The 24,750-nt window shown below is 45.9% G+C and overlaps 1 protein-coding gene and 1 pseudogene across 20 annotated transcripts in view; both read left to right on the top strand.

Annotated features, from left to right (window-relative positions):
• LOC135896913 (uncharacterized) overlaps positions 1-24,750 on the top strand; it is a 257,402-nt gene that overhangs the window by 82,200 nt on the left and 150,452 nt on the right. For 11 of the 20 annotated variants that reach the window (XR_011511539.1, XR_011511538.1, XR_011511540.1 and 8 more), the window contains 2 exons: positions 5,752-5,861; positions 6,298-7,499. The exons of 1 other annotated variant lie outside the window; for it this stretch is intronic. Coding sequence is in view for 1 of the 19 variants with exons in the window: in XM_070532457.1 (XP_070388558.1) it covers positions 5,752-5,861; positions 6,298-6,356 (169 nt within the window). In the remaining 18 variants the exon portion in view is untranslated. Of the gene's footprint in view, positions 1-5,748; positions 5,862-6,297; positions 7,500-11,897; positions 11,956-19,477; positions 19,664-24,750 lie in introns of those variants that run through there. 8 more of the 20 variants (XM_070532470.1, XM_070532459.1, XM_070532473.1 and 5 more) reach the window with 5 other exon arrangements.
• Positions 13,249-14,223, top strand: LOC139054495 (uncharacterized; annotated as a pseudogene).

Below are 24,750 nucleotides of genomic sequence, written 5' to 3'. Positions count from 1 at the left end.
TGAGGAGTCGTTTGTCCACTTCTGGTGCTTGTTCTGTTCGTTCCACTTCTTTTGTGTAGAGATCTCTTATTTGTCTGAGTTGATGGCTCCAATCCTCTACCGAGGTTATGTCCCCTTTTAGCTGTTTACAGTGGACTCTAAAGGCATCCCAGTCTGTTAGACTTGCCTTGCCAATCTTCCTCCTGGTGATTTCTGCCTCTGTGCTGACCCTGATGATGTAGTGGTCGCTGCCGAGGTTTTCTTGCAAGTTCTCCCATTCGACTTGCTTAGCGCCCCTGACAAAGGTTAGGTCGGGACACGTGTCCACGCTTACGCTATTACCCTGTCTGGTGGGTTGGCTTTCATCTGTGAGTAGCTCGCAGCCTATGTTTTCCGCAGCCGTGCAGATACTGCGCCCTTTCTTGTCTTCGATTCTACTGCCCCACTGCGGACTCTTCGCATTGAAGTCTCCTGCTATTATTAGGGTGTTTTGCCCTGCAAGCTTCTTCGCTTCCGCAAAAAGCCTAATGAAGTTTCCTCTGTTTTTAGGTGGGCTATATAGATTGATTACGAAAGTGCTCTTCGCTTTCTTTTTCCGTTTTCGAATCACTTCGGTCGCTGTATGTTCTAGATGTGTCTCTTCTAGTTCCTTATGTGTTATGGTTGTTATTTTGTTGCTTATTAAAGTCGCTGTTCGTCCATTTTCCTGACACGTATATCCTTTCAGGGTTGGGATGCAATTTGTTTCCTGTAATAGTATTAAATCTGGTGGATTTCCTCTAGTGTTAATGAACTGTTGCAGGAGCCCTTGCTTGCGCTTGTAGCTCCTGCAGTTCCACTGCCAAATCTCTAGTTGGTTTGGTCCTGCCATGTTGATGTATTGGTGTTATTTGTTCCCTGGGATTCTGATCCAAACCTGCGCTCGTTGTAGAGGCGGTCTCTGGCGTCGTTTACTGTTCTCTGTGTAGTTTGATTCTTTACGTAGTTGCGGAAGCTCTGGTCTTGCAGGGCTATCTTTTGATTGAGCTGCTGCATTTGCTGCTGCATTTGCTGCATGAAAGCTTTGAAGTCTTCAATTGAGGTGTTCCCCTCGCTAGTTTGCGTGCTCTCTATATGTTGCTGCGGCGGTGGTGGCGCGCTAACTGGTGAGAAACCTGCCTTTCTCATCTCTTGCATTTCCTGAATTAGGTCGTCTATTCTTTTCCTGAGCTGCCGGGTTTCTTCGCGGCAGAGCTCAAGTTCCTTTTTAAGATTACTGTTTTCGGCACAAAGCCTCTTCTCGTTTTCTGTCTGCATGCTTGTGTTATTGGTTATGTTGTTGTGCGGAGCAAAAAGCGTTTTGGGAGGGCCGGCTCCCCAGCTCACCTTAACTCCGCCGCTTTTCTTCTGCTGATTTGGCTTCGTCGTGGTCTGCTGGCCCGCGCCGCCCAGAGGTGGGTAGGACTCGTCCCTCTCCCGGCTTCGGCCCTGGCCTTGACTGTGGCTGCGCCTTCGGCTGCGGCTCCTGGATTCACTCCGGTAGTCGGTCTGTCGCTCTTGATCTTCATTCCGGAACCAGCGCGGTCGCCTTGCTCCGCTTCTGCTCCTGCTGCGTCCCCGCCGCTGCTGGGCCTGGGGTCCCCATCGTAGTTCGTTTGTCGACTTTAGGCGTTGTTTGCAGTCCTTTGTGCCCGCCGCGTGGGAGCCCCCACACAGCAGACACTTGGGTGTACATTGATGATGTTCTTCCGGATCTTTCTGGCCACATTGCTTGCAAGCTCTGATTCCGGGGGTCGGGCAGACGTCCGACCGGTGACCTTGCTGGCAGCAAATATAGCAAACTTGCCGCGTTGGTCTGTATGGATAACACCACATCTCTCCCCCGTAGTACAAAACTTGCTTGGGGAGGATGGGGCCATCAAAGGTGATAACAGCTGTGCTAGATCGGCCTAGCATTCTCGCCGCTAAAATCTTCACCCCTTGCGTGCGTGTTCGTAAGTTTGTCTTGAGTTCTTCGGCGGGGGTCCCCGGGTCCACCCCGTGAATGACCCCGCGCAGCGTTCCCTCTGGCGCCGCCACGTGCGCGTTGACGTCGTAGCTGTGCTCACCAATCTTCAGTTGCGTGATGCGCCTGACTTGCTGAGCAGCACTTTCGTTGTCTGTACTAATTATGATGATGTTTGAGCCCGTGCGGAGCCGGATGATGAGGTCTTCAGCCCTGCATCCGTGTCCGGTGGCCGCAACCACCGCTCGCGCCACTTGGTGTGTCTGCAGGTTTTTCACTGCCAGTCCCTTCGGCCGGAGGACTACCTTTAAATCATCTCTGGGGAGCGGAGGCAGTCTCCTCCTCGGCGCTCTCTCTCCCTCTCCTTGCTTGGTCACAGCTGTTGCGCCATCTGTGCGCTTCGTCGAGTCAAGGGGATTTTCATTCCCTAGCTTCTTTCCCGCCAAAAGTTCTGCTTGTCCGCTACGTTGTCGTTTTCTTTGCCGCTTGGATATGGCGATCTCCCAATCCGCATCTGTGTCCTTGCCTTGATTCGCTTGTGACATTGGTGTCGCTGGGGTGCTGCCTTTCAGGGCTTGAGTAGTTACCGCTGCTCCGTGGGCGAGGGTCTCCCCGGCGGCGTCGCTGAAATCTTCATCCATAATATCGTGTGTTTCCGCCATGAAACTTGTCGAAACTTGGGGTGGTAGGTGTGCTAGGTTGGGGTTGATGACTCGGGAAATCGCTCCAGGCTCCTCTGCCGCTGGCCGAGGCTGGGAGGGCCGCGGAGCCCCGCTACCGTGTTAGGCCTAATGGGCCTAGCTTCTGCCGGCCACGTAGGGAATCTTCAAGCTCGTGTAAATCCAAAAATAGTGGACCCACCGGCTCGAAAATGGTGTCCTCGTGGTCCGTTCCGCTTCCGGCGTCGGTTCCGACCAAAATTTGGACGGTCCAATTGGGTTAGACGGGTCAAAAATCCCGAAAACTACGGAGTGCATGTGAAGAAGCAGCCAGGGTCCCTCGATCTTCCAAGGCTCCTGAAATAAATTTTGCTCAGTCTCTCTCACATCTGCCATCCAAACATCATAACAGTGTCCCCCCTCCCTTGGCAAAAATTGTGCAATGTGCACGCTGTAAGTATAACTTTAGGTATAAATTTGTTGTGGATATCGGCTTGCTTCAAGGTGACACGCCAGCGCCTTTTCAACCTTCCAAAAGCGTGATCCACCAACATTGCGTCCACTACTGCGATATACATTAAGCAATTCCTGTTCATAGACAGCTGTCCCGGGGAGGAGGTGTACCCTTTAAGTATCCAATGGACAGAAGGATACGCCGGATCCTGTAGCAGCATGAAGGGAAGTGCTCTGCCTTGGAAAACCTTTTCTTCTTTTGGTAGCAGTTGCTCGCTCCTTTCGTACACAAGAGACAGCCTAAGTACGATGGCATCGGCAGCACTATCGGGCACATTGTATGTTACACTGAGAAATGTGAAAAACAGAAGTTCAATAATTACGACTGCTACGAAGCTGTAGTTATCCTAATCTAGTAGCGCCTTACACCACTACAAAGCAAGACATGCATAGTCATTATGACACATAACTAAGGACAAGCTTCTTCTAGAATGAGCTAAAGGGCTCAAAATGGTTCAACTGCCACTGAAATTACATTTACTATCTTGATCGTGCACTACTGTTTGCATATTATACGACGTCCACATCTTCCTGTTCACAAAGTCGCGATAACCCTTCTTCGGTGCTTTGATAGGAATATGTGAGTCATCAATGGCCCCGAACTGACAGACTTGGAAGAACATCAGCGGTGAGTGTGGCACCGTAACTGCGGTGCCGTGGCCCGTTGCGTCGGTGAAATGTGCGCGTTTTTGAGCAGCTCGGTCAGCTGACGCCGTTCCATGTTGCCGGACTGCATACACAGTAGTGTCCAGAACTGGCAGTGGTGGGTGCGGTGATGCGGTGCACTTGGCTGAGAATCGAGTCGCATAATGCCTTGTGGCATCAGGACACCAAGAGGGTTGAGGCATGACCAGCCGTAGCGGTGCTGCCGTGACAGGAGACAGCTGGCCCAATAATGATAGCAGCAGCACCTGGAAGAACATCAGTGGTGAACGTGGCATCGTAACTGCGGTGCGTTATTTCAAAAGGAACACAAATAGGAATGAAATGTACAGTCGCGATCAAAAGTTCTGGGCAGACGGCACTAGCCAAATATTAAAATATATTCAAGCGCAGCTACGCGCCCTGGAACTGGTTGAATACATTGTATTGACCATACGCGCACGTACGCTTTCGCACTTCATATCAGCCGGAATAGCCAGGCTGAGAAACAAAAATAAAAAATCGCAGCATCTTTGGACGGGCCCCGAACTTTTGATCACGGCTGTACATGCATGGGACCACACATGCTTCAGACAAGAAATTAATAACCGTGATGCACCTTAGACAACTTGTATCAGAGATCACTTCAACCCATAATAACAAAATCCACTAGCGAGAGCTACTTAACAATAGATTTCGCGAGGCAAGCTACTTTTACGCAACCTACAATAACACTCTTGACCACCGAGCCCGCGAACACCGAGTTGTGAGGCAACAACAATTGAATTGTGCTTATTTAAAACGCACCTTCTTGTTAGCCCTACGAGCGCAAAGATGTGTTCTGAACTTGCCTAAGAGCCAACTGGTTGACGGCCAAACTCGTCGCAACTCCCGCTGCGTGCAACCACTCCTTGCGGTGAGCTAACCACATCTGGCGGCGACGCTGCTGATGCTGTATGCAAGCGACAGTGTAGAGAAGGACATGAAAGTTCGTCTACATCGACAACAAGAGCAAGAGATGCAAACACAATGTTGCATTTAAAAACATATTGATCGGAATGGCTTCGCCAACGCATGCCGTTACCGAGCCGAGAAAAAAAAACGAGAAGCAGCTGCACTGGAAGCGCTGCTCTGCCTTTTGATGTGCGACACCGCACGCGCCAATATCGCACCAAGGGTGCGATAGTGGCGCTACATGTAAACGCTGGCGCATCGCATTACTCGTGATGCGCTAGAAAAGCTGATGCGCTACTGGCGCATCAAAAAATTTGACGACGTTTGGTGATGTTTGTTGTATTTAAAATGAATACGTAAAATGCAATGATTGCCAGTTTCGAATTTTTGATTTCGGTCGTCAATTTGTTATTAAAGACTGCCAGAAATCGCAAATTTTATGCAAACTATCAAGTTTGAAACTGTAACTCAGAAATGAAAAACGATAGCAATATTCTGTGAAATGTATGTAACAGTACATCCAAAGCGGACAAAAAAACAAGTTACACATGAATCTCAAGAAATTTAGTAATATGGATGTACAGCTTTTGCAGAACCATTGTACATTATGTAACAAATTCACGATTGACATATCCAATTTGCGCGCATGGAACGTTCTAATGGATGCCGTTTACAGAACCGAAATATGTATTCTTGATGCAGAGCTATTAATTTGTACACTTCGTGCTTCTATATTTCTTGACCTTTCGAATTTTTGAAAACTGTTTTGAAAACTTCAGGCCCTAAGTCAACATTCCGCTTCTATCTGTCACTAGAATTTAACATTGTCTCTCAAATGGAACAAATTTCAATAAAATCAGTCCAATGGTTATCTACCGATTGTTATTATGCATTTGATTGCAATTTCCCTCTCAGCAAAGTGTATCTGAAGATTTGTAGCAGTAAAAGTAACTGCACGCCAACAATGTTTGTGACTGGCTTAATTGCCAACATAATTTTACGCTGCATTGCCGAAAGAAGTGATGCCGACGGCTGGCAGGCTGAACCTGAAGGCAGAGCCCAGTCACCTGATGACACGGCCCCGTCGGCTCAACGCAGCAGCGGCCACTCGCCTCAAGGCTGTTCAACTTGTAAGCGGGGATTTTTCTATTATTTTGTAACATGCAACCTGCGCGTATAAGATAAACAAAATGGCAGGTTTGGTAGCTGTCCTTGGGTTACATTACATTTAGTTTCTCGTGCAGAACCCGCACTTGAACAGCCCATTGCCACAGTGTGTTTTGCTGCATGCCTGCAAATCAGTATGCTTGCACAATAGAAAGTTTGGAATCTGAAATGTACCACTAGCCAAGGAGTGTATGACTCTCATGCACCCGCAAACCGACTAGGTACACAGATGACTTGATAATATCATATAAACTTGGTATCCGCTACTCACCTCGTTTTATTTCATACGTATTGACTTTTAAAAAAAAAGTGATTTTCTGTGTACAATCCATAAGCTAATTTTTCTATAATTTCTGCCACAAGCTTACGTCATTCCCATTTTTTCTTTAATATGTGCAGCAACCAATGATTGGATAGGTTCTGCGCCACCAGCAAAGCGGCCCAGAGGGGAATATTAACGGAGCTTGCTGAGCTCATGCAAGAAAGGCACAGCAGAAATGGCGACATGCTTATGGAGCATGCTCAACTTGTGTTCCAGTAGCAAGAAGAGTTGATGAAAGAAAGCAATGATTCTTTCAAAGAAACGATGACAGGAATAACTGCTTCATCCCTGCAAGGAAAACAAAGTATGTTAGCACAGCTAGTCGCTCAGCCGCCACAGGCATTTTCGTAGCCATCGCCAGCGTTTACGATTACGCCGGTGTTTGAGAATCGCACATGGGCTTCTGCACAAGTACCAAACCAATATAATCAGCCTGCGCATAGAAGCAACGCCACAGCAAGTGATCGTTCTCCAGTATTCGGACAGTCTGAAGGAGCATTAAACCCGTTGAGCGTGCAAGGTCATCCCGGAGTGGCTACAAACGTGAAAGTTTCCAGCAAATTCCACACAGGAAAGGACCAGCCAGGGGACATTTGCATGCGATGACATAATGTTTATTTTATAGCACGAACAGTGGGTTCAAGCTTGTGAACCCACTACCAAAGAAGACGCTGTATGTACGTCGCCGACAAATAAACTTGTTTTTCAGTGTACATCTCCTAATTATACGCTGGTGGATGGCAGGTGGATTTTAAAGCAGACTTTTCAAATCATGTATCACCTGTAAGTTATGTTAAGCTTCATAGCAGCACTGGAAATCACATAATGCAGTAAAAGGGAGATTTATTTGTAGTGGGAAAGTGGAAGAAGTATGAAGTGTGCAAATATTAATATCTTGTTTGGTTGGTAACTAAATATCCCTCAACCGATTGATGTTCAGGCCATTCAACGAGAAAAGCCTAATGCTTTTTCCATAAATGAAGCAGCGATTCAATTCACACTAAGAAATCGTCAATGTGGTATGCTTATAGAATGTATTGCGCACACTGGCACCTTTTGCAGGTTTGAAAGAAAGCCAAGAAATCTTAGTGAAAAAAATTATTAGTTTTATAAAAAGGCTATCATCACGAACACCACAATTTAAAGCCATTGTTAAAATTTGCTGTTTCACTTTTAATTAATGGCACAAGAACTTGGCAACAGGTCTCCAGCAGGCCCGTGCATTCTCAAAGAGAATGGCAAATTCAGAATTGCCTGCAACAAAAACATCGTCGCTTTACCACCCCTGCATCACACCTGAGGACCTCTCAGAATTCTCCCGACGAATGCGTATCCGACACTTTTTTGCAGACACACCAGACACCGGGACGACACCACTTAGAGCCCAATCCACTTGGACTCCCGAACCAGAACAAGCCATAGAACTTGACATATACCTTAAAACTATCACTAAAGAAATCATAAGCCAATCCAAGACATCTAAGCGACCTAAAAACATAACTGCGTCGGAGAGTCATATCATTTCAAATCTGAGCTGCCGGAATGACATTGTTATTAAGGAAGCAGATAAGGGTGGAAGTATAGTTATTTGGCCAATAGAAAAATACAAGCACGAGGCTTACAGACAACTAAACAACCCAGAACATTACCGCAAACTAGATAACGATCCGACATTGTCCTATACAGTGACAATTACCAACAGGCTGAAATCACTTTTGGCTGATGAATTGATAACACCATCAGAATACAAATTTCTTAAACCAAGCAACAAAACTGCCGGACGTTTTTACCTCCTTCCGAAAATTCATAAAATTCCATCCGCTGAACTATACACTGCTATTATCCCAGGCCGTCCGATAGTATCAAACAACAACACCCCGACAGAGAACATCTCCACATTCCTTAACCACTACCTTGGTAACTTGCCGAAAACACTTCCGTCATTTGTACAAGATACGCCCCACCTGCTGAGAATTATAGAAGACATTAATACTAAAGGCACACTACCCCACAACACAATTCTCGCAACACTAGACGTCACGGCGCTGTACACCAACATTCCAATCCCTGATGGTTTATCTTCGATAAAACAAACGCTGTATAAACACAGTGCACAACACTCTACTGAAGTTTACCTGTCTCTCCTTGAATTAGTTCTCACACATAACTACTTCGAATTTGAAGAGAGTTACTACCTACAGATACATGGTACAAGCATGGGTACGCCTTTTGCACCAACCTACGCGAACATATTTATGGGGATTCTAGAAACAGATTTCCTATCGCGCTGCACTACCAAGCCCCACACATACCTACGATACATAGACGACATACTCATAATCTGGGGACAGGGCCAAGACAGTCTAGATAAATATGTATCCTTTCTAAATTCTGTTCACCCAACAATAAAATTCACATCAGAATCCTCAACTGAGCGCATAAACTTTCTGGACACAACAATATACATTGACAATGGTGAACTAAAGACAACGCTGTATAGGAAACCTTTCGACAAACAACAGTACCTAGAATATACCAGCCACCATCCCAGACATTGCAAACAAGGCATCTTTAAAGGCCAAGCCACACGACTACGTCGCATTTGCGTTGAAAACCAAGAATACATAGATAGACTCGATCACCTTAAAGAAACGCTATCAAACAGGAACCACCCAAACAGTGACCTTCAAACAGCTTACATCGCTGCAACCAAACTTGATCGAGCCGAGGTCCTCAAGACCCGCCCGAAGATCACAAGAACAACAACGCCTCTTCTTACTACTAAATTCTCAAACGCACTCCCAAACGTGAATAACATCCTAAGTAAATACTACCCGATTCTCACCAGCAACCAGAAACTTAAGAAGATTTTTCCCGACCCTCCCAGAGTAGCCTACAGACGCAACACTAATTTTAAAGATGTTCTTGTGCACGCCAAACTACAGAAAAAGAAGAAGTTGGGAACCAATCCCTGTGGTCGCCCCAGGTGCTCTACATGCAAACACATTCAATCCACTACTACAGTAAAAAGTACAGCGTCGAATTACACACACAAAGTAACTTCGGCTTTCACCTGCACATCAAGCAATGTAGTCTACTGTCTAGAATGCGCCGCTTGTAGCAAACAATACATAGGTGAGACCGGACAACAAATCAATACAAGACTCAATGGTCACCGCGCGGACACAAAACACAATTTACCCAAAGCAGTAGCCAGCCACTTTAATGAACATGGACATATGTTTGACAAAGCAAGGCTCTATATACTACAAACAAATTTCCGTTCCCCTCGCGAAAGGAAGTACACGGAATCATACCTCATACACAAGTTTAATTGCCTACACCCGACAGGAATTAATTTGGCACGCGGCAACTTAGAATCTTTAAAAGCTGTAACTTAAATCTGAAACTCTCATATCATCAACCAATACACAAAACACATTAGGCCACCAGCCAACTTTAATTCTTAACCTCACCTACACTTTCATTTCGGAGGAAAAAGGGGGAGAGGGGGAGAGAGGAGGAAGGGAAAAAGAAAAAAAAAATTTCCTGCCTACTACTCAATTTAATGTACTCTTTCAGGATTTTACGTCTATACCAAGTGTACTACGATCCCCTTCTTCCATGTACACTTGCCCGCGCCCGCTTCTGCACGCGTCGCCCTCCTGTTTGCTATACCGATTTCGCCCCCCCCCCCTTCCCCCTTACCCCTTTTTTAGTCTTTTTTTTTTGAAACCCCCTCGACAACACATTCCGAAGTCAATATGCCTTTTTCGGCGCCTCAACCATCGCCTTCTGGATGCCGCCGTAACGACACCTACGTTAAGCGCGTGGGGCAGTGCCCCTTGAAAGACCATGCCGCTGCCTTTCAGTCACCCCACCATTGCACCGCAGACTCCCCGTCGCCACCTTAACTATTTCAAAATTACTCGACCTATTGCTTGACCGGCCGTTCTAATGCCTCAAAAACATGCCGCCAACGACTCCCCCGGATTACCTCCTAACCCTTCGCATCCCCAACACGCTCCCAAGCCCCCGTATTTCTTAAAGATTTCATTTTTCTCTTTCTTTTTCTTTCACCCCCCCCCTTTGTTGTGTCTTGGTACGGCCCTGGCACCCCCCTGCTTTTTTTTTCCTTCTTTTCCCCTTTTTTCTGCTTCTATTTCTTTTCTTTCCTCCCCGCGTGCCCACTCTCACGCTCTTGTCCCTTCGTCTTGAGAATGAGGCTCACAGACGTCGGACGGCAGCGCCTGTTCCCTCTTGTAATCTCTCTCTTTAAAACCAGCCGCCAGCGACAACACCCGCACGTGACGTCACTGCACTAACCCTTTAAAACTAACACGCCGAGGATGACGAGGCCGCCTTTGACGAAGATAGGTCCACCTATCGAAACGTTGGCCAGCCTGTCTGAGGTACTTCAACCCTGTTTTAAAAAAGTTTATACCACAGTGTGCCATTCCATCTGCCAGCCCCTTTCTTGTTTTTGGACCTGAGAAGGCAGTCATCCTCCTGTTGAGTGTATATTTTAGACCTGTCGTACCCATACGCTTTTGGACAGTTTTTGGAACCTGTGCAGAGGGTTGTTGTGAAGGGTGAGCCATTTGGCAGTGGCTTGATGTCGTTTAAGATATAGTCTCTGGTGAAAAAGCTGAAGTGGCCAGGCCTAATATTGACATGCTAAATGTTTGGTAGGTAGAAGCGGCATGTCAGCTGCTACACTGTGAAGTCGTGCCTTCTTTTACGATTTCTTATCACCAGGGCAATGCGCTGGTTGTATGCTTCAAGGCTGGTTTGTCTTCCTTTCTTTTTCTTTAAGATATCTGACTTGTATTTTTCAAGGCTGAGTTGTTTGGTTATTTAAATATTTCTCACTTGATTTCCAGAATCTGCCTTGTTGAATTTTTTAAATGTGTAACATGCTTCCTGCTACTTGGTGCATAAAATTTTATAAAGATTTTTAATGTTTGGGATGAGTTATCCCAAGATGCACAATGATGGGGCAAGCAACCTGCCTCGAGTGGGAGGCTTTTTCTGGGTGCTTACAAAGTGTTTTGATCAGAATTCGCTTTGTATTATACGTACATCTGTGATCTGCCAACTGTATAGTTTCTAGTGTTTAGGTTTTTGTTGTGATAATTGCCACATGTCACATTTGCCACATTTTGGCTTGCACTGTATTTTCCTTTAATAACTAATCCACTACATTCTTGATTGGTCTTGTGATAATCCAACTGTGTAAGCCAATTGTTTTCTGCCTTTTTCGTATAATTTTTAGAGTACTGAATTCTTTTCGAACGAGGATGCGTAAACTTGGTAAATGGCAGATAGGTACTTGCGCGTTTGAGTTACCTTATTTCCTGTGATCAGCCAGCATATTTTATAGTCCCTGTTTAATGTCTCTTTTTTCCACAGCCGATGATCAAGTTTATTTGAATGTGGTGCACTTATGTCGCGGGCCATATTTATTACCCGCTTTTTTAATATAGCGCCATACGCGTGAATGCCGCTTAAAGCCTCGTCTCTCTTCTTTTTCGCATTCGTTCCTTGGTAACTAGTCATTCTCTATGAAATTTGAGACGATCATGTCTGAAGTGTATGCAATGCTGCCACTCAATAAAGTTTACTTATTTTGAAAAGCAGTCTAATAATTTAGGTGCCTTGTTTCTTTTACATGTAGCTAGCGGCCAGAACAGGGTCTGGCAGGCGAAGCCAAAGTTTCGACTGTGCCTTTCCAGGTACCTGAAACCTCCTTTTATATAGAACTGCGCTTTAATAGGCAACTTTTGGGAACTGTCAGGGACCACACTGCTGCTAAAACTTCGACTTTTGAATTGTTGGTATTGCCGCAGGCCACATGCTAAGGCAGTGCTGTCAAAACAATGCATCAGCCAGCTTGGCATATGACCTGAGTTTGTACTGACAGGGTAAGCAAAAATATTGCAGAACTGGGAGCCCATAGACAGTTTCCTAACTTTCTCTTAGAACACTGCTTTATATAAAAAGCAGGTCTGAATATACCTGCAACGGCGCACCGGATATAGCCATGACTATTTTGTATGGTTCAACGTTGCAATAACTGAAACAACCCTTGTATTTGGAACAGGGTTCCACAAACTCTTATGAGGAACGATGATCCACATAATAAGTAAAAATAAGCGGTGCGGTGTTACACCTACTTTTTAAAGCATGTGGAACGTGGTTCCGAATATATAACTGGAACTATTTTGCAAGAAAGTTCCAGCTACTAAGTAGATCTTATGTGGATCCAGATTAAGAGTGTACAAAAAGCTCGCTGATTTGTTCGGCGCACTTCGCTCAAGGCAAGTATCTTTTTGTACCTATGGAGCTGTTGTAAAACGTACTCCTAAGATTTTCGTTGCTTGAGCGAACCTGTAAGTACTGGAAAGTGCGTGCGGCGTTCGAGTGAGTTTTAGCTTCGCATGCAACTGCCACGGATATGCAGCCGAAATGAAATCTGCCGGAGCGCGTGATTATGTTTGGTCTGCACGCGTGCGCGACTACCTGCAGAAACGTGCAACACTCGCCAGGTAATTGAAGGCACTGTATCATGAATAACATTTGTGCTAACGCTGCACGAAGCTTGTTTTTTGCGACTTCGCTTCCACGCCAGGGAGGGTACCTTGTGAAGGATTACGAATGCTGTGACATACCTCCTGCAAGTTTCAGCTGTAGCCCAAAGGAACCTCGAGCGGTGCCCACGTTGTGCGCAGTTTCTTTTTCTGCACAAGAACCGATGTGTATGGACTGTCACACCGATAATGTACTATTGCCGCTTGTCCGCGTTTTTTTGTTCTGTGTGCACATTAGGCTGGGTATATTTCATCACCTAATTGTCATGCTTTTGTAAGGCAAGCCTTCGTCTGACCGGAACCATCCAGACTACATTCCGACCGTGTTTCCGTACCGGGTACAAGGTAATGTTCAGCAGAATCTGGCAAGATACGAGCGTGCTCAAAAGAAAAACTTTGAAGCCAACTGTATCTGCAGCAGCTGATCCTGGTCTATCCATGGGTGCAAGTGAAGCTGTCATAAATGAGGACACTACTCACAGAACACGGGGCACCGAAACTGCGACAATACTCTCCATGCAGAAGATTGGAGATCTTGTGGAGGAAAACAGATCCCTTAAGGACCGGGTAGCTTCTTTAGAGCTGGATGTTGCAGCAGCCACACAAAACATTCCTAAACTGGAGAGCCATGGACAATCAAGCCTTTTAAATATGACAAGAGATGTCATGCAATCAGACGAGTGCTGTCCGTCTGGACGCCACCCCACACGACTTCACTTGATGCCGAGCAGCAGCTAACACTTGTGCTGATGCGTGTAGGGTCGGCCTTCCTACGCAAGATGTAGCATATCGATTTGGCATTTCTGTCAGCAGTGCAAATGTCATTTTTCACTCATTGATCGACGTGCTGGCAGCAGACATGCAGAAATTTATCATCTGGCCATCTCAACGTGCGCTTGAATCACACCGGCCTAAATTGTTCAAAGACAAATTATTTGATCGCCTCGGAGGGATGACTGATTGTGCAGAGGTTTTTATTCAGAGGCCCACATATATGGATGCCAGAAGCAAGACTTATTCGAATTATAAGCACCACAACACTGTGAAACTGCTTGTCTCTATCACTCCTTCAGGAGCCATATCTTTTGTTTCGAATGCATGGGGAGGTAGAGTTTCTGACGAAGAGTTCACCTTGAAAATTCGATTTCTTAACAAGGTCGAAGAAGGAGACTTGCTTTTACTAGACAGTGGATTCCGCTGTGAATCTTTGCTGCATATGGTGCCACAATTCTGATGCCTTCCCTAAATAAGCGAAGGACAAAGCTACCAGGGGTTGAAGTTAATGCATCGAGAAAGCTTTCCAGTGCACGAATACATGTGAAACGGGCTATATAGTGGCTGAAGGTCTTCAGGGTCTTCCAGACAGTACTTCCAGTAAGCAATATGAAGAGAGCTGGAGATGGTGATGGGTAATTTGCTTTCCCTTTGTCCTCTGATAGCTTCAAAGCTAGTCAAGGAGGGAAGGTGTTGAAGGTCCGAGGTCGGCTCCCCTCGATGATTCGAGTGCATGGTGGCAGCGTGAAGGAAGAGCCGTTTTCTGATAAAGTGACGCTTTATTCAAACGCCCAGTCGTCTGTGCGAGTCCATGCCCGAAGCTCCGCTGTCTCCACACAACCAAGCATGACTTTTTAAGCCCTCAGTTGAACAAAGGAGTCGCAAACCAGCCAATCACTCATGCGAGTTCACATCCTTGTAACCAATAGCACAACCACCTTCGTGCCGCAAAAGGCATTGGTGGAAACCAGTGGCACTTCTTACAACACGCCAGGGAATAGGATTTCCCAAAGACACGTGCCACCTCCCTCTCCCCTGCGTTGGGCTGCGAGTATTGGCCCCTGATGTCCGCGTCTTTTCACCTGCAAGCGGCCGCCATGCAAGCTGCGAGTACTTTCCCAAGAAACCACGGCTTATTGACTGCATATCTGCCAGACAGCGGGATACCCTGCCAGCACTGAGAAAGCTGTCTCCCGTGTGCCGGTTCGCTTGAAATCCAAAGACCATAATTGGGACCCGATGGCTATCGCACACAAAAGCATCCATCGGTCGTAGCCGGCTAAGTGGTACTAAAGCTACCGCCCTTTTCACGGGCATTCTTAGAAGGCGCACGCGGATGCCAAACATCAAACCGACTGGGCAGCGTCGCGTCGCCCAATTTTCGTGACCGACGCGGTCGACGGGACATTTGCGAAGCGCATGGGCATTTGCGGTGGCGGTGACCTCTAGCACCTCCCAACTTTCATCTTGGCGCCCGTCTCCCCGAACGCTCCCCTTCAGCTCGGGCCGTCTACACTTCTGTTCCGAGCGAGGGTGCAGATCTAGTACCTTTTCTACGGCGCAGCCACTAATCCGTTTTCTCTTCACGCGCGAGTGTTTCCCGCGTCCCCTCATCGCGGAACCCACCTGCGCGCTTCGTTTCCGGTTAGTGGCCGATACAGCAGCGTTCGCACTCGCCCTGCGTTTTGCTGTAGTCGCCTAAACTGCGCCACAAAATAACAGCAAGGTCAGTCCTAATAATCTCAAACTGACTGTGATCAAGCAACCATTGACAAAATCCTCATTCTGTGTAGCGCACTCGTCAACCTGCAAACTTCTGTAGTTAAGAGCCAGCCTGAGTAACTGTGTGATTATGTGTCAGAAAGATGGCATGCATAAACAGTGCACAGTTGATTGTGAAGTGATACCATTTGTTGTATCGAATGGACCATGCTGCTATGTAAAGAAGTTTTGTTAGCCTGTGTCCTTGGTTAGATATGTAGTGCGCTTTTTTCAATGTCTGCAAATACGACATTTTTGCTTGCCTATATTAACGTTTGTAAAGGTACACATAGATCGTTATATGATATTTCTCTACAACAGAGAAATCATAATTGAAGCCATTGTCAGCAGCCATACAGTGATATCAAAGTCAGTGCTGGTACTGATGCTTCACTTCATTTTATTGCAACACTAAAGCAGGCTTTCGGAAGAGCCGCAATGACAGCTATTAAAAATTGGCTACTATAATGTAGGTGCGCCTTGCTTAACGACTTCACATGACCTATGCTGATCGATGTCGTCGTACTCTGTGTGGTCGTTCAAACCAAAGCAGACAAGAAAAAAAATGAGCTCTAGAGGGACAGTACGCAATGATCCAATGATCAAAGAAGCAGTCTGAACATACAGCAAGCCAAGGGAATTTTCGCGTCGTCGTTTATGGGGGGCGAATTATTCATGGCACACATTTAGATACCCATGACCAGATATAAACAAAGTTTTGTAGAAAGCAAAGTTTGTTTAGAGCTCATTACTAGCTTCTAAACATGTAATATCAGTTATTTCACCTCCTTAACAATAACAATATGTCTTGCTTTCCATGGGGTCAGATTGCTTATTTGTGACTGGATAGGTACTTCAGCTCAGTTGCTAGCAGAATGACTGTTAGTTCGCCATTTCATGCAAACCTAGGATGCAGGAGTGCGTTTCAGTTTCCACATTTAAGGTAAAAAGTATCTTTGCACCGTGAGCAGTCCACAACACGGCCAGATTTGGCACCTCGGCAGATACATGTCATCATGGCGTGCTGCATCTGTTTCAGGATGGTCATGCTTTGCAGTTCAGGGAAAATGATTTTAAAAAAGGTTTCTGCTTTTGATGTCAGAACAGCCCAGAAGCTCACATGGAAAGAAATAACTTCAACAGTTAGAGCACAACCTGTAAATACCACGAAGTATGCTCGAGAGAGCTCTGTTGCTGCCATTTGGGCATGCACTTGACTGCAGTAGGCACGCTCGTTTCTTAGCTGCATACTTTCGTTTAAATATGGCAACTGCGATAAAGCAGATTTCAGTGGTTGTCCTTTGACAGAGGCATGACACTTCACCTCAAGTACAGCTTTTCCATAGCACACACAAGATACAATGCATAAGGAGATACAGCTCGATATCGCTGCTTCCTGATGATACACAGACCACACTCGTGGATCTGAAAGTCTTGATGTGCTGCTGACTCGTGAGCCAAGAATGTTTCTTAGCATTTGGGCTCTTTTTACAGCCCTAGCGAAGGTTAAAATTATGCGGCCCCTTTATGTACCCCATAATCTCTGCTACGAGTCCATCTGCACCACACCTGCACGATACCACGCGATGCATTAATGGTGCTGTTATTCGTCCCTTTCGTTCTGATGCCCACATCAATGATTTTGACGGCCCACGTGTAGATTTTTCGATTTTGTTACAACATGCAACTCCTAGCTGCAATTTTGCAGCTGCTTGTATATCCATGCTTTTATATATAGAATAAAGTGGAAACCGTGGCATTTGTTGACTAGAGCGGGGCTCGTTGAACTGCTATTCTCGGTCAGTTGCTTCAGAGGATGAATCTGTCTTCACTGTCGGTTATTAATGTTAGCAGCAGGGTGTTTCCTGCAAATGCTTGTTGACATGGAAGCAACATAAATCATATTCATGGCACACAATGTTAACTAGGTAACACAGTCATACAAACATCAATATGATTTATAGCAGCTACCTGAAAAAACTTACAGCAGGCATGTATAGATGGATTCTCCTTGTATTACAAGAAGTGGAAAAGTGAATACCAAGCCATATTTGCTTGTTGGTTTGTCAAGGCACAACTCGTGCTTAAATGTGTGCAAGCTGCCTGGATGTGCTAGAGTAAGACTTTTTTTTACCTTGACTTGCTGCAAGAAGCTGTGCACTTGTTGATACGTCCAGGTTGGTGCGCTACTTTGGCCTCTAGGGACAAGTTGGGGCACTGGCTCCCCTATCTTGGGCTTGAAAAATATCATGTCACTGACTGTTGCCGCCTGCATTCAGTTTTGACGTCAACTCAATTTACATTAGGACTTCCATGGCACGACAGGATGACAAAAGAAAAATAAACTGATTGGGCTTACTGTGCTATTCCTTGATACCTCGATCCACTTGCATGCAACATTCTGCGGGCGATGGAATGTGGTCCATATTTCGCATTTGCTTCCACACTGAATAGCAGTGCAGCAACGTGAGTGCAGCATTCTCCCAGACTGAAACCTGCAAGAGTGCAGTCACATCAACTTAAGCGTACTACCAAAAAAATACACTGTAGGGAAGACATTAAACAAATCAAAGGATGAGTGCCAACATCCCTCGATCATTGAACTATGTTTATGTACACTGACACTCACTGCTCACATTTACACTATAAACACATTAATAAATTTTCAAGCGGTGTGATGTAACAGCAGGACTGTTATGGTCCATAATTCAAGCAGCCACTGCAACATTTGTCTACAGTGCTGTGTTCCATTAGAAATATATATTAGTGCATTAGCTCTGCTAATGGCCATATTACTGAGCGTTTCGTCTTTGGTATGCCTATGCTCCTTACAAAAGTTTTAAGTATTTTCCCCGAAAGCGAAAACCAATGAAACAATCTGATGCCATGGATGGAAAAGAGGATTTTTTGTTGATGTCGGAAATTGATTGATGCAATATGTTTAGTAGCTGGGTAAATGACTATAAATAGATACAAAAACAACCATTTTACTGACAGCTCATTACCAGTTTCTAAACATTTGAAGACAGTTGCTTCTTCACAAACAACGACAATTTTAAAAAATGCACCCGTGGAATCCGGATGTTCGTTTCTTTGCTGCCTGTTTCCGAGTCCCTCAGCTCCCTTGTTCTGCGCATTGCCCTGAAAGCGGCAAAATCATTTCCTCTCTCTAGCGGTTATTTTTTTTCACAACAGATATAAAAGAAAATTAATGCTGCCAGCTGCGGTAATCTCCATCTGCACTTGCGACACGCGAGTTATGGCTGACGGAAAGCAAATAGCAAGAGGACAGCAAGGTGGGAGCGATAGGAAGAAAGGACAGGAGGTTACATCCCAGAATAGTTCGATTATTTAGCTTCGCAGCGAATCGCACGAGCGCTGCACAAAGGTTAACACATCAAGCAGTTAAGGTAGCCATTGCGGTTATCGTTTGCTTACCCAGCCATGCAAGTAAAGACAGCGCTCACTACGGTGCCGTTGTTGTTAACAGCGCACCATGGGCGATATGTTTTGAACAAACCTTCCCAGACAGCACACCAGCAATAGTCCAACCATGGCCCAATGCTGGCAGAAATTGGTACTAATGTTGGACCAATGTTGGCATATTGGCAAAGTGCAACCCAATGCAATGCTGGCCCAGCGTTAAAGCCAAGATTGGACCAATGTTATGCCAATACAGCAGCCATTGTGCTGCCAGCGTAGGACCCGCGTTGAGCCATATTGTCGCCATTGTTAATGCCAGCTTTGAGCCAATGCAGCAGCCATTGTGCTGCCAGCGTAGGACCAATGTTGAGCCATATCGTTACCATTATTAATGCCACGTTTGAGCCGATGCCCTTTGCATGACAAATATTTTAGATGCGCTGGCTCTAGAGGCCGCAACCATTCTTACCGCAAACATTTTGCTAGCGGCACTTTTTAGAGAAATTGTCCCCATACCGTCTTCCTGAATAGTAGCTAGGAAAGCTCGACAAAAAGATATTATGTCAAGACCCAGAAGTCCTCTATAGTTGCAAATAATAATAAAGGAATACTGAAACTGACTTTTATGACAGTTTATTTGCGAATAAATTTTCACAAACAGGTATTTTCCGTGGACCTAGATGGGTGACGCTCGGTTATCTTCAAACAGCTTATTTACAGGCACTGCCCTCAGGATAGGAATTGGGCAAGGTGCCGAGGACGGTGGGCTGGCCAGGAGTTCCAGGGCAGGGAGCTGACGTCGATAGGCAGGTTGGTCACTGCTTGGATGACGGCGCGATGCTCAGGCCCACGAGGACCACGATAACACTGTGGTTTCGTTGGATTTCCTACCACTTCCCATAGCGACTTCACCATTACTTGGAGGAGATACTTGCACTGTAAAATAAAAAGAAATATTATCAGAGATATTGGAATGACAAATGTATGTGGCAGTGTTTTAATTTGAAAAATCGCCATACCACAAGAATAATATAAGTTTAAGCAGAGAGTTCGAAGTGGTGAATCAAGAAACTTTCTTGCAAGAGATTTGTCAGGTAACACTTTTTAATAGTTCGACATATATGGCATATTTCGTAGAAGGCGTAACAGAAAATATTTAGAACAAACATAGAGTGCGCAGAATCTGTCCACCTTGTTTACACCCCACACATGGTAAGCGTAGCGCTTCAAAATTAAAAAATTGCAGAAAAACCTGCTACAGCACAAAAACCTAGTTTCAGAGTGTGTAGACACAACGCGGCCTTCGTGCGAAATTTTTAATGTAGAATCCGAGAAGTTCCGTGAGCAAACACTAGCAAAATAGGCATTTATTATACGAGAAGAAAGAAATAGTGCCGGCTAGAAATGATGCTTGACCTAGAACAGTGAGAAGAAGCGCGGTTCCTCGGTATGACTAGCAGGATCAGGCAGTGCGCATGGCTTGATAAAATCGGAGTCCAGGAATTTGGGTGAAATTCAGAGATATTTACATGTGTTCCACTTCGGGCACTATTCGAAGGCTGCGAATAAAAAGAGCTATGTATATACAGGCACTCTACATAGCAAGGGCTGTTTCAGTAATATATATACCGCCTGATATTGCTCATTTGACATTGCTCCTTATGAAAGTTATAACATGCGCAAAACAAATGCACTCACGATTGTAAGATCCATGCTTCTGTATATCCGAGCTCATCCCACATCGAAGACGGTGGTCACCAGCGCCGACTTTTTCTAGTCGTTGTTTCGGCTATATTAATTCTAACACTCACAAAAATTCGTGGCCACTTTCCTTTGTATGCCAAGATGTAGGCTTCTCAGTAAGAAGGGCGACCGCAAGCGAGCACTTTTAACGATAGGAGGGCGCTGATAAGAACGGACAATACTGCAAGAACTCAGACGGTGTTGCACCCAGTCGGTGTGCTAGCGATGCATAGAAGGAAAGGGTGAATGAAGAATACGGCGTAAACGCTACACTTCCCCCCGCTGTACCACGCCCGACCGCGTTCTTTGGGCGGCAGCGTCAGAGGGAGACAAGGAGGACTATATTGACCCCGCCGCGTTTTCCCGTGCCTGCGAGAGCACCTAATTCGACACAGCAGTTTGTAGCTGTATTAGCGCTTGACTGATAGAATTGACCAGGCTCACGTGGGCGCGTGGGGGCTGAAGGACGGTAAGTCAGGCTGAAAAAAAAAATCAGCCATGTGCCATGCCAAATACAGGCAAATACGAGAGGTTGACACCGAAAAGCGCAAACCTGCAATTATTTTTCTTTCTGTCAGGGACATTCCTAAAAGGAGCTTACTACACATGCAAAAACATACAAATATATTGGAATAAGAGCATGATGATTACGTCCCCGCAACATGCCATGCATGCTAAACAAACAAACAAAAGTTTCACTAATACACACGCGCTCCATCTCGATGCAATATAAAACGGTTCCGTCAGCTCTGTGGCACTGTAATTCTCGATTCTCCTAAGAATCCTGATCCTCCAAAGCCGCGGAGCGTACATGCAAAATATACAATGCGCAGGGAAATGCGCAATACCGTTGCTTCTTATCGAAATCTCACGTTCCCATGGACGAGCAATAAAGCAGCGGCTAGTTTGCCCGTTATGCTACTTCCCCTGCTTGCTAAGTTGTGCGCTGGCTTTTCTCTTTAGGGGGCGCGCTTCGGTGAAGGCGAGGTGCAAAAATGGCCGTGTACCATGCATGGAGTGGACATGGGGGAACCACTGGTGGTTCCACATGTGGTCGCAGCTTGCAAACATACTTCTGGTTCCTGCGCAGCGTGCGTGTGATCAGTGCGTTAGTTTTCAAAACACGTTCAATCTCAGCAAGTCGTAGAGCACTAAAAACCAACAAGGCAAACATTTGCTGATTACGGGCCAATGTCCTCTAAAGAAAGCCAACTATTAATCCATATTGGCAAATCCGTACGAAAGTCGGTCCAATAATTCCCGCCTTGTTGAACGACAGTACCAATATTGTTTACTGGTTGTGTAGTGTGGGCCAACGTTGGATATCTATAAGAATGGTACAGCCAACATTGTTTACTGACTGTTTAATGTGGGGCCAACGTTGGATCTCTATCAGAATGGCACAGCCAATACCACGCTGTTAACCTTAGGCCATCATTGGGCCAGGAATCAGAATGGCATTGCCAATATTGGAACCACGCTGTTAATTTTCGTCCACCATTGAGCCAGGAACTGCCAATACGTTTCCAACGTTCGCCCGACCTGACATGCCGCCTGGGTTGACTCGCTTGGACGGTTGCCACTACGACGACGATGCCTTACCCACGTTTGCCGGACTTGAACGACGCAAGGCACTTCACTTGTCAGTTATTGCTTCTCAGCTGATGCCGTCCGCTGGAGCTTCGTACGGTACCGCTGCTTACCTAGTGCCGCAACGTTGGATGAACGCGCAAAACGCCCGAAACGAGCATTTATATAGACCGCAATAAACATTTCCTCGTTTACAATGGGTTTTTCGTATACTTTATCAATATAAATGTGGCACAGATTCGATGCAGGCTTGTAAAGATCATTCGCAATCATTTTAATTAAATAAACGATTGCGCACTAAGACCGCGCGCGATTGAGCAACAGAAAAAAAAATGCGCCGAGTAGCGCAGCCGGCGTAACGTGTGCGAGCTAGCGTTCAAAGCGCGCCCGAAATCGGAACCGGAAGGAGTTATTCCCATCCGTTTGGTGCGCTACACTCAATTCAGCCGGTGAGCTCTATGGGAGTGTCGGCTCTTGTCGAAAGATTTGGCTATAATTAAGGGTCCCGTGTCCCAGGAATCCCGGCTTCCAGCATCGACCGTCGTGGCAGTGAAATTCATGTCGATCTGCGTATAACCTACCACGCAGGCCCTCGACGTAGCGCAAGGAAGTTGCTAAACTAATTGAATTTCTCAAGGTAAAATATGTCAGAAGAATCGTAAATTGTGACTTACACACAACCTAGAGATATGATAGCGTCAAACTGTATTCTGAATATATGAGAAAACATAATTCTGTTATGCGTAAACCCAAAAGACCAACCCGTTTTGCACATTTCAAAGACTATAAAGCGGCGCGCACGGTTGCTTGCAACAGCTCCGGATGGCGCTCTCCTCTGCCGCTTCATGGCCCACGCAAGAGGCCGCGTTTCCACTAGGAAGCTCGCCTTCATGCATAGCGTTCGCCGCCAGCGTTTCTGGGTAAAATTATGGTTACATAAGCTGCAGTTTCCGGGAAGCGTGTGAAGCAGTGAGGGATCTTTGAGTGCTAACGCGTTCCACCCTTAAAGGCGAAGCTTGAGCGTCCTCCAAACTTTTGCACAGGTCAGTCGGCCTCGGCAGCTTTGCAAGCCATGGCCGAATCTTTGACACTGGAAACACCTACGCGAGTTTGGTATGTAAGCTCGGATCTGTTTCTTTGTGTACCCTGTTTCGAGGGGTTTCGCATTGTAGTTTATGCAAGAGTTAGAATCAGGTATTGGGTAGGGATTTCATTGTTTCTCAAGTTCGATCTTTATTTTTGGAACTTTGATTACGTTCTGTACTTTTCCTGTCTCCCTCCCTCCAGAAGGTAGTCTTGATATGACTCTCGGACTATATTCATGGGCTGTGTTGAGTCACCGTGACTTGGACATCACCAAATGCCACAACGTTCGGGAGCTTTACTTGTTCGATGTTGCGGACCTCAAGTAGGATGTCGCCAGTCACCATTTTCGTATCATTGTATCCGGGCCCTGTTGTGTCAGTGAGACATTTAGTAACAATGAAAGGTTGTGCTCACGGTCGTTTCAGTTTTGGACTGTGCACGACATGAAAACGAGGAAAAGTTTCTTTCTGCTGGACAAAAAAAGATCAGTTTCATTGGTGCGCCCAGTTTTAGGAAGTGGGAGGACGACGTTTTATCCATCAAAATTAATTTTATTTCGGTAGCTATGCCCGCCGCGCAGTAATGTGTATAGCAGCAAGGTGTATAGGTGCCGTTTAATAATAAATGCTTCATACAATTTCATCTCGAAGTACTAGTCTCCTGTCCTAAAGACCGCTATGTTTTGGGGTCATGAATGCCTGCTTTGTGTCGCCGCTTAAAATAAAGGTGTGTGAGCTGTTCCGTTTATGCATGCTTGGGCCCTATATCCTACAACAATTCCAATATGTTGTTAATGCAATCTTCTGATGTCAAATTTGCGTAACCGCCGACGCAAGCACTGGGCGGTCACCCGCATGGTTCTCTGAACAGACCCTTCAAACACTCTCCTCGTTCATAGGAGTTCTTTTGTTTGCTTGAAAAACGAATAACATTGCCTACACTCAGCGGCTTGTCTTATGTAATTGCCTGGCAAGAGGCGAGGAGCACGCTCAAGTGGAGAGGAATTCGAGGGGGCCGAGCCACTGCACTGGAAATCGATAACCGGATGGAGAGGCTGGTGCCGGCGTCCGCCATTCGTCCGCTTTCCCTTACTTAGCTTGCGGTGGCTGGTCGAAAACGGCGGCGGCATACAACGGAAGCTTAAAAATCAGGCTAAAAAGGATCCTCAGCAAAGAGTTGGCAGAACGAGGTCGTAAACGTGTCGAAAGTGCTCGAAAACGCTACACGGCCACGCAAGAAGTTTTATCATACGCAAATAAATACATGCTCTCCGGGAGGTACAAGTAACCAGTGCCCGAGCGATCGGCGGCAGCCATTTTTTATTCCTTTCGGAACAGGGCAGCCTGCGGCTATTCACAAAAAGACACAGTTTTGTTCGGCATATTAGTGCATCTTTAACGCATATACGTCACTTTAACGCGGCGAGTTCTTGCGGTTTCGTGACGTGGCGTGACAGGCAAGTGATGTTGGTGCAGCCCGGGAGCTTTTATTTTATTTTTATTGGTGTACTTTATAAATAATGCAATCACCATGCGGTGATTTTAGCAGGCTAGTACAAGCTGA

This window comes from Dermacentor albipictus, chromosome 1 (assembly GCF_038994185.2).
Source record: "Dermacentor albipictus isolate Rhodes 1998 colony chromosome 1, USDA_Dalb.pri_finalv2, whole genome shotgun sequence".
NCBI classification, from domain to species: domain Eukaryota; kingdom Metazoa; phylum Arthropoda; class Arachnida; order Ixodida; family Ixodidae; genus Dermacentor; species Dermacentor albipictus.
This window is presented reverse-complemented; position numbering and strand designations above follow the sequence as displayed.